This window comes from Solea solea, chromosome 10 (assembly GCF_958295425.1).
Source record: "Solea solea chromosome 10, fSolSol10.1, whole genome shotgun sequence".
NCBI classification, from domain to species: Eukaryota; Metazoa; Chordata; class Actinopteri; order Pleuronectiformes; family Soleidae; genus Solea; species Solea solea.
Genome location: NC_081143.1, coordinates 16,971,482 through 16,987,727, shown reverse-complemented (window position 1 = coordinate 16,987,727; position 16,246 = coordinate 16,971,482). Strand labels below are relative to the sequence as shown.

At 39.7% G+C, this 16,246-nt stretch overlaps 1 protein-coding gene across 1 annotated transcript in view; it reads left to right on the top strand.

Moving 5' to 3' along the window:
- LOC131467158 (alpha-1,6-mannosylglycoprotein 6-beta-N-acetylglucosaminyltransferase B-like) overlaps positions 1 to 16,246 on the top strand; it is an 88,881-nt gene that overhangs the window by 53,486 nt on the left and 19,149 nt on the right. The window contains exon 9 of the mRNA XM_058640898.1: positions 12,001 to 12,132. Within this exon, the coding sequence (XP_058496881.1) occupies positions 12,001 to 12,132 (132 nt within the window). The remainder of the gene's footprint in view (positions 1 to 12,000; positions 12,133 to 16,246) is intronic.

The following is a 16,246-nucleotide window of genomic DNA, read 5'->3' as shown; positions in this document are numbered from 1 at the left end:
TTTCACTCGCCAGGCGATGGGAAACTTGGGCAGAAGTTACCTGGTTGAAGAAGAGGGAGTTTACTGTGAGATAATGGCTTTTTAAATGTATACAGTCAGGCAGATATTGTGATGTATCGCTATATCTCGCAATATATCGATTATCACAGAATCGCCATATTGTGATGTTATTGGTATCGTGGACCATGTATCACGTATCGTATTGTATCATTAGGTAGCCTCTGATTCCTACCGCTACTGTAAGTACTCGCCATCATTAGCATACAGTAACATTATGTATAATGGGGGTTTGTTGTCCATCAATGAGACAGTGTAGGGCTGAAACAATTGCTCTATTAATCGATCACTAAATTAATTGTCAACTATTTTGACAATCGATTAATTGGTTTGATTGATTGTTTTGTAGTTTTCTGATTTTTCAGCTTCTTTAATGTGATTTTTTTTTTCTTGTTTCTTTGCTCCATATAAAAAATAAATCATTCAAACAGAATAGTTTTTGGACAAAGCGAGACATTTGAGAAACAGTGATCAACATTAATCGATTAATCGAGTATGAAAATAGTCGTTAGTTGAAGCCCTAAGACAGTGTCAACGCTCTGAAGAGTTTTCAGTAGTACAAAGTGTGAAGTATAACTGCTGAAGAAACTTGATCAAGTATTGCCAGAGGAGATTCTTTACCTCATGTTCACGACGTGCAAAAAGAAAATTCTTGCCAAAGAATCCAAGTCTGAAAAGCAAGCCCTTCTGTTGCCTGATGAATTCTGCGTTGTTACCAAAAATAATGCCAGTATTTCTCCATTATGGATGCCGAGGTCATCCCACACCACCCCCACCCCTTAGCTTTTGTAGCAGTCGTATCACTTCTCAAACTTTTTCGTAGGCACCTCTTGGCTTTTACAGCCGTACGTCAACCATTTTCAGCCGTCTCACTCTACAAGCGTTATGAAGCCACTGTGCCTCCATCAGTCTTCATTTTCAATGAATCACTTCCTGTGCACAGTGAGGGAATGTCACCAGGGAACAGAAGAATAAAACACTGCTGTACTGCAACCACAGAGTGAGTCACATGGAGCTGATGGGCTTAATCATCATATTTGTGTCTACTTGCATTTAAAATCCCGCATTACAGGTTTAATGTATAATGTGGGGACTTCACAATCAGGGAAAATGTATTAATGGTTTTTAATCTGTATAACAGTTTTAGTCATCAGGACACAGGCACACACTGTATATGATACAACTGAGTGAGGTGCCACGAAAGTGCAGTGAGTCATACGTCATAAATACTGTTGGGAGAGGGTGAAAACCAAAGTTCCTTCTTGGGTTGAGACAAATGGCTGGCTTGAAAGATCACGAACCACATAATGGTTCATAATTGGTTCTCGTTGCAGTTGTGCCTAACCGCAGCTGATAAATGAGTGTGCTGTTTGTGCAGAGCAAGCACATGGTCATCACTTTTGATGTCGGGAAAGTATGTAGTCATTTAAGTCCTCACAACAATCGGCATTTTAGTGCTTTAATTACACAAATGTTCCTGGAAATGTCACCTACATGCCTGTATACAGCCTAATTATCTAAAAAAGAAGCCTGTTTCCAATCATCCTGTTGCAATATAGAGGCTATTATACCCTCAATTTCGCTTTGAGATTTTTGATCATTTGTTCTCAAATGACTTGTACTCAGGGGGGGTGTACTAATGCCTGCCCCAAACTAGAGAATTAGACTCGATTTTAAAAATGTGGCAGACCACAGACGCAATACATTTGTAACCGATTTTCAAAGTTTTAATCACGAGAAAGCACAGACTAGATGATCCAGTCAAGACGACAATTTCAGGGAGATTCCGGGGATTTGGGATCTCACAGAAACTTGTGCGATTTAACTTGACTTCCGAATATAAACAGACATGGAGACAGACTGACTGTGTCCTTTTGGTCCGGGGTCGGAAGACGGTCTTCACATTCAATCCTTTTCGCACTGTGGGCAGCCCCGTCAACTCGCTCTCATTAGTTTTTGCGGGGTCCTTCTCGTGCCCCAATCGCTGTTAAATACTTAAGATTTGAAATCGGTAAGACTCTGATGCTTCCGATGATTTTAAAATCTCGTCTGTAACCCCTCACTCTACACGATTATTTGGCCAGATAATCTCTTCATCGGAATGCACCCACGATTGTCGAAAGGGCCAGATCTAAGGATCTTGTTTCGTCTTTAGCTATGTTACCATGCTGAGTCGCAGCTGTAACGCCCATTGAGCACTATTGGCTGCTCTATACGCCAGTCAGTCCGCCAACAAGATCTTCCCTCGCAGCTCATTTAAACGGTAAATATGTAAACATACGGTAGCTAGTGATGCAAGAGCTAATTCATTAGGGGTTAATATATAAGATAATATAAAGATGGATGTTGTTCTTAAATTATTATCCTTATTGTTTAGTATTTTATTTAGATTTTTATCAGTGATTCTGTATGAACAGCTTTATATTTACATTTATATTTTACGTTAGGTCAAAGTCATTGTTGTTGTTCTTTATCAACCCATTAGAATATTTGACTTCATCTGGAAACAGTGAGGGAGTTCAATAACATTCAAGACACAGAAACCAATTAATCATGTCTGTGCCAACCACAGTTAAAAATGAGGCCAGAGACCTCTTATTATCTACTTTTTCCTGTAGCAAACTTGACAGTGCTTGTTAGTTATATCACAGCCCTCTGTTATCTCTGCTTTCACTGAAAAGAGAGCAGCTTTAAGTGAGCCAAGTCAAGCATAATTGGGTTTGGTGTCTACATACTCTACCTCACGACGCATTCTTGGAGTTGTTATGAGTTAAGTGAAGAACCAAAAAAAAACCTATTCAGCTCAATATTACCATCACTGTCTGCTCTGCTTAATGGTTTAAGAAGTGATGAACTGTCAAAGCCCGGCTCAAACTGATTGTTCCAGATATTTCTGTGCCATCATCGGGAGAAAATTGAGCCATTTCAGGGCACTCAGCCTTGAAATTGGGTTGAGTGGAGAGAGGTGTTGGTTTTTCTAAATCTAAATAGATTGCTGTCTTTTCCCCCACATTTAGTTTTTCTTTTCCAGCATTTTTTCATTTTCATTTTATGATTTTCCATTTAGTCTCACTGTGGTCTTTTTCTTTATGCACACATCACTCCAATCCATCTCCCTCCATATCTGATTTGTGAAGCAAATTCGGGGTAATCACTGTTAAGAAAGGCTGTTATAAAATGCACTGGCAGTTCCTTCAGTGAATGCGTACTGTATCAGTGCTGACAGTCTCCTCTCAAACTGCCTTTTTGCATATTGTGTTACAGCTCCAATTGTCTGCTATGATTTGTGATTACAAACATGTATGTCCTCTATAAAGAAAGACTGATGTAATTTTTTGCAAAGGACACAATACTTGTATATCAACTCTATTAGAGACATGTGCAGCTGTGTGTTACTAGCTCGATTATATGGACCTCGGCTGTGCAGGAATATATCTCCATCATCACACAAATTGTCTTATATGGAAGATTTCCTTCTAATTTAAACAAATAACTAAGTTCAGGTAAGGGAAGGTCTTGGTTTGGCTATACTTTGTCTTTAAGATTGGACTGGACTAAAGTGAACCAATAAAAAAATAGCCAAAAGGTCATACTTGTAGGGCAATAATTCAATAGCTTATACATTTTGATATAATGTTCTTCAAAATGTACAGAGACCTGGGGAGGTGATATCTGTTATCTAGCACTTAAAGTCAAAACTGTCTGTCTGTCTGTCTGTTTATCTGTGAGTAAATATCCTTTTATTACTTCCTGAAGAAAACTTTTTTTTTCATCTTATCAAAGCTGGTGATTTTTTTTTTTTTACCAGCAGTGTGAGTTTGAGCTCAGCGCAGGCAGCTGAGTGCATCAGCAGTGGTTGTTTTTTTGTTTTCTTTTTACCTGGTGCTGTTTTTCGGTCACAGTACACTTTACGTAGTGTGTCTACGTAGTGGCATTTGGGATGGCACTTGCTTCCAAACATCCACTTGACTTTAGATGATTTGCGATTATAAGGGTTTGTTTTTCACACATTTATACGTTCATTGATTTGCATGTTTGCTCCACTGTAACGCTGCCTGCCCTTCCATTCCTTCTATCCTGAGGGTCGGTGGCAGGTTGCAAAGTGGATTAATCTAATCAACTCCAATGTGTGAGAGCATAATGATGTGTACTGTATATCTATTTATATGCACTTATCCAACCATATGTGTATTTGTATGTCTGCATACATGCTCCCCTCCCCCCTTGTGCATTTTATTAGTTCCCTCTGGCTTCCTCTGTCACATGCAATGCATCCTCTTATTCCCTTTGATTTAGTGGGATTAGATCTTAAGTTGCTGATGCAGGGAAAGGTACATACCACCTGATGCCTGAAGTAGGAGCAGGCTTTATCAGAACAGGGTGCATATGCGAGGTGTGTGTATTTATCTGTAAATTTAATTTCATCCGGAGCTCAAAGTCAGACCTTAGAAGTTATAAAAGTTTATATTTAATTCTTTTCACTTAGTTGCCACTCTCTCATTTCTACTTTAACACACATTATACATTTTTTGGTCCTCACAAAGACACACATACAAGAACACACATTTCCTCTCTGAGAATCAGATACCCCTCATGCCGGAATCTCTCTCTTTTTTATCTGTTTTGGTGTCTTAATCTTTCTGTCCAACTTTGTCTGATCTCTTCTCACTTTCTCTTCCATCACTTCTTCACTTTTCACTCCTCTTGCTCACTGCCAGTAGGTTTTCTCTCTGTTGTCACTCTCTGTCTCACACACACACACACACACACACAAAAAACTCAAATTCTCCTTCTGTCCAATACACGGGCCCTTCATCTCTGACAGGAATGTTGAATCTTTTCCTCTTCCTTCTTTAATCTCTGACTCATTCCTTCATTGCTCTCCCAGTCACCCTGCTGCCCCTCTCCTTGTGTAGTATTGGTGTTTGATACCTTGTGGCACCCTTATCTAGTGCACCCTGCCTTTGATGATAGCTGCCGCCTGTCAGCTGATTTCAGTAGTACGTGTGTGCGTGTGTGCGTGTGCGTGTGCATGTGTGTGTGTGTGTGTGTGTGTGCCTGTGTGGCATCTAAGAGAAACATTGCCATCACAGATTGCCATTCGCTCGTGCAATCAAAGGCTGATGTGGAAATTGGTGATTACATGACTGCATGATTATGCTCATTGTGTTTGTGTGTGTGTGTGTGTGTGTGTGGGCCCACATGTGTGTGGGCTTGTGTGTCACTGAGGTGGCGATGTTGCTCTAAGCAGGCAAAACTGAGAAAACAGAGGAACGGTACATGGATGTAGTTTGTGAGTTTATGCATTTGCATTACATGAATTTGTCTAGAAGTGCATCAGAACGTCTGCAATAATTACAACGTGGTCCCAGCAGAGGGAACTCTGAGTGCAGCTTGGCTGTAAATGTACTTTGAATGCCCTCTTGGTCTATCAGAAAAATAGAACGATGGTATTAAGTTGTTTTTTTCCGTGAAAATCTCAAGCAATCTTAATTGCCCACTTGAGTGGATAATCACCACACCACACCAAAGCATGTGAAAAGCAGCATGTGAAAGTATTTTGAGTCATTATATTCAAAGGAATAGCATGTCGCATAATATTCTTCCCCATATTGGTCTCAAATCATAACATACATTATATCAAGACAATAAGTCCAAGGTGGTACTTGGCCAGAACCCCCTAGTTAAATGTCCAGCCCATCAGGTTTGTTATTCCCTTGTAACACCTCTGCTGAGGCTTGTTTCACGTCATACATTATTTGCTGTTTTACGAGACCTTTGCTCCAGCCCTAGGAGAAATTGTTGTGCATACATTTTTGTCAGGCTTTATCGCGCAGTGACTAAATTGAGTCTTCATACATTTCTTCAGTCACAGGAAGAAAAAAAATGCATTTGCAGGTTGATCATTTTCTGCATGTCAACATTATGTAAATGTTGTGACAGTAAAAGCTCCGTGTTCCAATCGCAATTCTATTTTTACATGTTTTCTTTTATGATCAAAACAAAAGTAAATAATTCCCTAGACTCCTCGGGGTGTCTATATCTTACTATCTGGGTGGCTGCAGGTAATCAACACAAGGATTATGCATGAAAGAAAAAATGCAAAGTCTTTACTCTGCCAGGAAAAAAGCTAATATACAGAACAATTATGCTAATCACTCCCCCCCATTTCCATACAGAGTGGGCAAAGCAAGAACACACATTGTAAGCAAAGACGGTGTGAAATAGAGCTCCATGTAACTTTCACCAACGGTTCAGGTAGAACTTTAAGGGAAATGTACACATATTATGCAAATGAAATGCATGCTTACAGGCACCCAACAAGGATAATGCAGACATTTAATTGTAAGATTAAAAAGTTCCCAAATGTTGCCAAACCCGTCACACAAAGCTTGACAAGAGCTGCTGGATGTCCTCCACTGTTGTTTGCTGTGTCGCATTCAATGGTGCACTGGTATTACGTCACGCTACCGACGTCAACACTGACCCTGTTAGGAACGAGTAGTCCTCATTGTGATCAAAAACTGTCCACATGTGTGGAAATCAATGTAGTTTCATGATGTGGCTTAGGAAATATTACTGGGTTCATGAATTCACACTGCCTCTGTCATAACGGCACTGTTGACATTAGTATTTGTGGTACCCAAATGATGGGATGCCACAAACTAAATTTTGCACAGAGCCTGTCACCAGGTTAGTTGTTGTTTACACAGCGTTGTCTGTTTTTTTCTGAGTGTGTAGTATTTCTGCTATCTACAGTATCACACCTGCAAACATACACACACACGTACACTCACAATGTAGGAATGGACAAAGAGGCATGACACTAATCTATGCATCGACTTACATGTATAGACCTAGTAGTAGGAGAATAAAATATATCTCTTTCTGTCGTTTTTATGTAGAAACACAAATGCAGTACACACCCCGTTTGGGCATATTGAAACATATTCCTCCATTAGTAATCCATTGTGGGTTTTTTTACATTAACATGTGCTTTGTGTGTCTAATATCACCTTGTTAAATTGCTCCTCAGGATCTTCAATGCAGTCTAGTTGTACTGACTTAATATTATTTGAAGTAAAGCAAAAATCGCCAATAAAATCAAATAGAATGTTAATACCTTTTAAATATAAGGTTTTTTTTAACTTATGTAAATTTAAATCATTTGTAATATTGTTTAACTATAAATGACTATATTCTTGAACTCATTCATGAGGACAGCAAGAGAACTCTAACCGTTAATATTCACCTCGCTGTAATGCATGTTCTATTTGAAGGTCTGAGCAAACAACTCAGCACAAGTAGAACATGACAGCTGAAAACCACCTCCTGCCACCAGAGTTTTCTTTTTGTAAAACAACCAAAACACCTCAGTTTGATTAATGACTGTGGCAACTGCTTTTCCCATGTCCTACACGTGTCCTAGTTTTTCCATATTTGGCTATTTTTTATTCTGTCAGCGGTGGATGTTGCCCCGTTAAAAGGTTTCATGATCACTGGACCATACCGCGTCACTTACAGATTTGGGCGACATGGTCAACAAACACATGAGCAACACTCTTTCTCTATGAGTGTGTGCACCAGATGCCAGCAAGGAGTCAAGAGAACCCTGGGTAATTGGACTCCTGTGTGGCATTGCGTGGCACTGGAATTGTGTCTGGGATGGTTGCCACCCTGTGTATCCATGTGCCACAGAGACACATAGACATCCTCCTCTGATGATGCCCAAGGGAATCAAATCTGTGTGTTTGTACAGTATGTTGGCAAAGTTTCTATTAGATGCACACACACAAAGCACAAAGAAGAAGGGCAACAAGCACAAGATACTGCTTATGCTGAGGCTTTTGTAAATGTGCTTTATGTTATATGCTGTGAGGCAACCTTTTTATTTTATTTGATTTTATTTGATTTGTTTTAAATCACTGCCTGGCAGATCTGTCTGATCAGTTTCTAATCAGTGAGTGAGTTTCACATCCTGCACAACAAAAGTAAAATGTGATTGGGTAGCGCTACTTCCATGGTTTTAGAACAGTAATACTTTAATTTCCATATTAAAAACGAGAAAATCTGACAATGGTTACAAAACTACACTGATTATCCTTTGAGGGCCACGGGAAGAATAATTATAAAGTGCAATTAGAACAGTTGTTCAGACAGATTAAATAAAATATTTAAAATGCTGATATGTTTGGCCTTGAGACCTAAAAGGGTTCTCTGCATGCATGTGCTTGCCAGTATGGGTTTCTATGTTAAATCTAAGAATCGGGTCTTTTCTGCTGCCTGTTATATTTTGTGTTTTAGTTTACTGCACTGTATGACTCTGGCTGACATTGCCGGCTCATCTAAGAATAAATCTAGACTAGTTCAGACATGAACAAAAGCATCTTCACTCTCGGCTGTAGTTGAATAGCTGCCAGAAAGAATAATTAGAGGGAAAGCATGAAAGAAATGGGTTGCAGAAGAAAAATGTTGAGCCAAAGGTGCTGAATTTCATCTGCTATCCTGCTGTTTTTTGGAGTTATTGCTACACAAGACTCTGTGTTATTTCGTTGGGAATGTTGAGTCTGCAACATCTATTAAATCTCGGTTTTGGGATACTTTGATTTTCCAAACTCTCTCTCACTCATTGTTCCCCCTTCTCTCTTACGGCAGCCAAAATCTCCTACTTCCGACAATGGATATTATATAATTACAGCCTTCTTCAAATCATAAAAAGCATTGTGAGTGATTTGATGTTGTGTTTGCATACATTTTTTCATGCACTGCCTACTTTGGTGGCAGCAGGACATCATCTCTAGAGACCAGATTTATTTCCTGCAGTTGCATTTATAATTTCGGGGTGTGACAATGTTGGGAGTTTATCATGCAGAGGGGAGAGCCACTGTTTTGGATATTTGCAAATATCCCTGACAAGTGACTGGCTTAAGCTGCAGCTCCAGATCTAACTTGTATGCATTATTATTACCCACATGCACAGTGTGGAAACTGTTGTATAGCTGCGAAGTAGCACTGCAGTCTGTGAGTAAATTACAATATTTACCGGCAAATAAATGCTTCAACTCCTCAGGACACAGCCTTGTCCGTGTGTCTGACAGAATCGCTCTCATTTTTGGTCCATCAATACCTGCTGTGAAACATAGCTACGAACAATATGAAGATTTTCTGTGTAATTCATTCAGCTACCCCTCTACTGCTGATGCTAATTTTGCCCTGCCACTCAAGGGACTGCCTCATTTCTATGAGACGTCAGTAGGTCTGCTCTTAGATGCGCCGGTCCACCTCACATTTCCAAGATAACCTGGTGTGTCTCAGCAGCTTGATATTTATTATATCCCCGCAGCTCTGCTTGTCTCTGTAAAAGTCACGAGCTACTGCTTCAAGGCCAACTGCCAGCAAATCGCCAGCTGTCACTCTCTGTCACAGATTACCTTTCAGTCTTTCAGGGCAGTAATGGGTGAGGGTTTGACGACATTTTTAACTGCCAATGTGTCTTCAATAAATCACACCGACCACAGACATGACATCCACACAAATGTGAATTTTCACAATTGTAAGAGGAATATAGTCTTTGTTGTGAATTTTTTGTGTGTGTATGAGTGCTGATAAAAAGTCTTAAATAGTATCATTATTATTATTATGAGATAATGTATATTATTATATAAATTATATATAATTTATATTAAATGATATGATATAAAAACTCTACACAAAGAAGAAGACAAATCTTTATTTTCACAATTTCTCAATAGTTGCGCTGTCAGTAATTAAATTCACAACTGTACCTGTCTGCAGTGTAACTGCTTGATTGAAGATGTTTTTGTTTTTTTGTATCTCAGTGCAACAATCAGTAACATGTCCATATGGAGAAACGACATGCTGCTGTTCTTTTCCTCTCCAATCACTTTATGAAACCCTCTTACATGTTTTCACTGCTGCCAGTAAAACTCATGTAAATGCTGCCTCACAACACTATTAAATCAGCCTTCTGTATAAGCAGTGCAGCCAAAAGGACTCCATTGTAAAACTAGCATAGCAAAATGAAATTCACTGGGGTACAAATTGCATTACAGTCTCCATTAGCCTTTGGCCTCATTTGTCACTGGTATGAGAGCTAAGTAAGTGCTAGCAGACCACTCACAGGTCACATATCCAATAGCAGATCTGTCAGCACGGTAAAGGAGGCCCTTAGTCGATAAATAAGTTGAAACCGAGTCAAGCGAGGACTTAAACCTGGACACAGTTGTGTGTGCGTGTGGACATCTTTTTTTTTTTGTCTCCTTCACTCAGTCCAACGACCGGTCTGTTGATTGTATTGCATGTTTATGTCTTCCTCATCTGCCCCCTGGCTTGACATTGATTGAATGCAGATTTACCCATTCAATCTGCAAACACAAAAAAAGCAGGGAATTAGATTTTGTGACTTTGACATGAATTAGAATGATTTATTTTTGTACACTCAAGCAATGGGGGATTTAGAACCTTGCTCATGGGCACCCCAGCCCTTCACCCGTCTGGATTTGAAGTGGTGACCCTCCAGATACAAGCCCAAATCCCTTCCTCTTGGCCATGGGCTGCCTATTTCACAACTTGATGTATTTATAATTGCACTCCACCATCTTATTTAAAACTCATGCTGGTTGTGGTTTGTAATTTGGCCACAGTATGCATGTAGTTCCTGATAATGTCACTGCTTTGGTATATTTTCATACTATATATTATGCTCTATTTCTTTCAGTTTTGTAGTGTTGTTCAGCAGGTTGACACCTCCAGATTCGGGGGTTTTGAATTCATCAAGGGGAATACAGCATTGTGTACAAAGAAGCGTACTTTGTTTTCATCCGTTAGCATCTTCAGTGCTAAAATCCCAATGCATAATATATTTGCAAAGCTGCAATTTTCGGAGTTCAGCTGTCAGTCACACAAGGTTTTCTGCTGATGAAGTTGAGTCTCTGTAGCTGATTGTCTTTGTCAGCCATCACTGCTGGTGCTAAATACTGTTTTTCTGCTGACAGAAATGAGTCATTCAGCAAATATTGTTTTCCAGATAAAACTTTTGCCAACTATAATTTTATTTCCGGGTTTTAAATATTTTAAATACAAATTGCATGTCTCTTCTGTGCAGACATTTCATGTTTTTATACAGTATTATTCATGATTAATATCTGCAACAGAACAAAAAGAGAGAACTGGCCCACTAACAGATTATTAGAGCACATAAAATGCAGTGCACTAACAATTGGTGTCACGCCTGAGGTGGGTATTATAATAAACTCTAACTATATTGCCAAATATTAATTAAAGATACTGTATGATTATGGCCCAGCGGGGTCATTTGATAAGTGGGTGGAGGAAAACAGAAGTTCTGTTTAACAGTGTTCTCTGCAATCCAGGGCTTTGAAAAGAACTTTCTCACTTTCATTTGGAGCATTTTAATCTGACGGCTCCCATTTGGCCTGTATCCTGTTTTGAGCGGCTCAATTCATTTTGAACCAGCACTTTATTTTATTTTGTCACACCACTAGCTCGGTGCACACTGACTAGGCAAAGCTTAAAAAGCACTTTATTTATCTTTGAAGATTCAAGGCACTTTAAATATGCGCCTGCACTTTGCAGCAAACTTGGTCCTTAATCACGGACTGAATTTCTTGCAACATGTTATTTATCAAACACTTTATCAAAACTCTTTACCAAAATAGATGATCGCAATACATTTGTACAATAAATGAAACAATAAAAATAACAAAAACACGATGATACCATTAGCACCCACTCTTCACATGTTGATATATTTGACTTCCAGTTAACACTGATGCACAACAAAGCCAATGATGAATGACTTATGCTCGATGACTCTGGCAGCTCAGATCATGTTCAGTTCTTCGCTGTCATGTTTTGCTACTTGTGTAAGAAACTGATGTTTTGCTTGTGTGTGTGTTGCAGGTTTCTTGGTGTGCCTCCAGGCAGAGGCAGTTGCCCACTCACTGGCCCGCTGCACTTTGACCTCATCTACACTGACTACCATGGCCTGCAGCAGATGAAACAGCACATGGGGCTCTCACTCAAGAAACACAAGTTAGTGAATTTTATGTGTGTGTGTGCGTTGACTGCACTTGACTCCTGTTCTTCTAATCGTCCGCCTGGAAAGTGTCTCACTGCTCTCTCACTCCTCCAGCCTCTAAACATCAATAATGTTGTTCTTTTCCTTGTTATCATGCCTTACCTCTCTCGCTGTACTCTGTAAACACAGCTGCTGGTTGCAATTGTTCTTCTTTGGCTCCATCTCAATTGTTACTTTTTCATTTTCATGTCTGACAACAAGTATTTGTGGCATTGTGCTGAAAAAAAATTGCTGCCTTTTGTGCTGTTGAAGGGTTTCTTTGATTAGGACTTTTCTTTGAGCTGGAAACTCATAGTGATTAAATTGTAAAAGTGCCACATTTACAAGCATTAAATCTGTGCTGTCCTTCGGCTCACAGTATGAGTGAATGTGGTATTTTGCCAGCATCACCTTGTGTTTGCGTGTGCTGCTTCACATAGATGTATTTATTTTTGCGCACGCTAGATAGTGATAGTGAATTTGACCTCTGCATTTAACTCACAACTGTAGTGACCACACACACACACACACTGGGCACAGGAGCATGGGCAAGACTTACCTGCGCCCGGGGAGCAATGGGGGATAGGGCACCCGAGCCCTTGACCCATGCTGGGATTTGAATTGGTGACTCTCCAGTTACAAGCCCAAATCCCTTCCTCTTGCCCACAAGCAAGGGAGGATTATTTCACAACTTGATATGTTTGTAATTGCACTCCACCATCTTATTTTCTTATTTAAAGGTCATGCTGCATGTAGTTCCTGATAAGGTCACTGCTTTGGTCCATTTTCAGTTTTGTAGTGTTGTTCAGCAGGGGTTTGCATTCATCACATTATGCATTATGTTGTATGTCACTATGTGTCAGCAGGCCTGTTTGCTGTGCTTATGGATGAATTCATTATTTATGGTAATAAGGCGTTCATGCCTCTGTCTAAATTTAAGTGTTAAATTCTAGGCTCACAAAAATATCTTGTGTACTCACACCGGCTATGTTTATAAAAATGAGTTCTGATTGGAATTAACAATTCCATTGTTTACGTGGACAAATTCAGTCAGAATGGACTATTTTGACATGCACAGTGTTGCCCTAATTCTACAAACGCTGCACCTGTCTGCTGTCCGTCTCATTTTCCTCCTCTTCCTCATCTTTCACTTTGTTTTCATCATGTTCTCATTCCTTACGTGAATCACACACGTGATAGCACCAAACCAGGAAGTCATGATTTGATCAACTCTTTATATGAACACTGATCCGAATGGCGATCATCACATACCAGCCCTTTAGTTCAGAATGAAATTTGTTTTCTGAATGGACTGTATCGAATCAGAGACTTCGCATTGCCTTGTTTACATGACATATTTTTAATCCGATTACTTGTGTCCATGTAAATATAGCAAATGTCTCCCTTCTCCACTAGCCTCCATACAACTTAATTACCTTAAAATCAAAATTCCCACTATTTCAAACACATTTTGCATGGTGTGGCATAATAGATAACAGGTCACTCGCACTCACTTGTCATGCTTTATTACTCCGCACTGCAAGAAAAACAAAAGCTTTACATGGAGCTTCACAAGAGGCATATGTGATATTGACGACACTGGACACGGTTGTGCACATGTTTGCATTCAAAGTCAATACACAGACACGCATGTCGTCGGGCTGGCCAGTGTAAATGGCGTGACCAGTGCAGCACTTTTTTTTTCGCCATTCGTAAAATTTAAACCTTGACGAAACGCAATCAGTGTTGAAATTTTCCAACTAATGTCACGTTTTCTGACACAACGTAATGTCCGTGTCAAGCAGCCAGCCGAACTCATTTGGTTCATGGTGGAGGAAAAACGTATCATCTCTGTGTGTTCTCACAACACTAGACGTTTTATCTACAGAGAACATTTAAAAAAGGAAGTCGATCTATTGCCACTCTTGCCATAGGTGTGAATGCACACAAAAATAGCATGTGAATAGCTATTTTTTTTAGATCATAAGTTTATGAACAGTGGCACACAGACCTACACCACACACACACACACAGAGTAGTTCTATACCCGGTTTGCTGCCGCTTTCTGATAATGATCAGCTTATTATCACCGTTGTTTGAATGCATTCAAATGCTCAACAGGAGGGAGGTAGTTAAACACAGCGTTCGAAAAAATAGGTGTAAAGAAAGAGAAGAAAAAAAACTGTTTAATGAGAAACAGGATGAGAGTTTTTTTTTTTTCTTTTTTTCTTGCTGTTACAAAAGTGTGCTTAATGGCTTCTGGCACCGGTACAAACCCAGAACAACGAGGCCATAACAGTCATGAGACGAAGGCAGTGAATAAAATATTAATCAAAAATATATCCAAAACAACAATAAAGTGTCTATAAAGCCCCGTGAAGCACAGAACATGAGTCACCCTTGTTTCTTTAAAAGATCTTTCACATCAATGATACGACTGTGCCATTCATTTGATCACTTGGACTGCTGTTTAGATTAAGTCATAATAAGTATATGACGTTTTTGCTCTGGTCTGCTTGATACAATCACAAACCCTTTGATACAATCACAACTGGCCTCTACAAACACAGAAGCTTAGCAGCAGGGCAGTGAAGTGAAGGGGAGACTTGTATGAAGCACTGACACAAAAATAGGAGAAAACACTCTGATTGAAAATTCTGCTTAAGGCTCGTCTGCTCCTGTCTCCAGCTTGCAGCCGCCCTCTTTGCCCCACTGTCATCTTTCTTGGTCTAATAAATTGTCAGCCTTTCTGCCCCCTTCATGGGATGGCAACACTTGACATTTAACTCTCTTTGTTCTTGCTCCAATCATGAAGAAGCAACAATGAAAGATAAAAAAGAAAAGAGCACACATATATAGATATAAATACTTGTAAGAGGCCGAACGAAAGTGTAACACAGGAAAGAACAAGAAGGTTCGGGAATATGTTGCAACATGAGAGACTATACTGTAGAGAGACAGAGACGTACTACAAAACAGAGGGAGTCGCAGGCATCAAGAGTCAACACCACATATAAAAGGCTGCTCCATGTATTTTTAAAATCCAATTATGAGCGAGAGAAATGCATTACGGGTCGGTTGGGGACCTATTTCTCCAGCACACAACCTGTTTTGGTGTCTCCCTCTTTGTCTTCTCCTCCCGACACACACACACAATCCCACATTTTCCCCAGACGAGATGCCAGTCAGCCTGCAGTATGCACCTAATTGCTTGCTTAGGTCAGCAGTTCCCGGCTCTGTCATTATCACGTGGTGGCTTGATTTCTGCCTTCCTTAACAGGATGTGACTTCCAGTGCTTGTAAGCCCACAAACTCACAGTCGGGGTGATCAGCAACACATGTGGAATTATATCTTTTGGGGGTTTTACATGGTTTGTTTTAGAGCTGAAACAATTAATTGATGAATCGATTACTAAATCAATCGACAACTATTTTGATAATCGATTAATCGGTTTGAAGATGTGAGTATTTTCTTAATTTCTTTGCTCTGGATAACAAATAAATCATTAAAAGTGATTTAAAAGACGAGACATTTGAGAACATCATCATTTCCAGGTTTGATGAACACCGCTCAACATTTTTTAAGGTTTTCTGATATTTTTATGGACCAAACGATGAATCGATTAATCGTTAGTCGCAGCTCTACTTTGTTTGTTTGTTTGTGGAGAGGAGGACACATTTGCAGACACTTGGCGCATACCGAAGGGAGTGGAAGTTGATTAACAATGAAAATAACAACTCCTGAAGGTAGATAATAAAGTTATATGTTGCAAGTCTTCAAGTGTTGCAAGTCAGGTAAATGTAAATGGTTTGAACGCAGTTACCAAAGAACGTGGCCTCAAAGGTTTGTGCTGTTTACACTTTAACTCAGGTTGGTGAGTGGCAGTAGGAGCCCACTGGCCACTGTATTCCATCTAGCTGGACATTGAATGCAGTAGTGGACAACCCTTTTCCCCAAATCCCCATAGGTATTAGAACAAGTCAATGTCATATCTTTTTATCTCTCTCTCTCTCTCTCTCTCTCTCTCTCTCTCTCTCTCTCTCTCTATCACTCTCATTCTCCCTCTCTCATCTTGTTAGGTTACACCA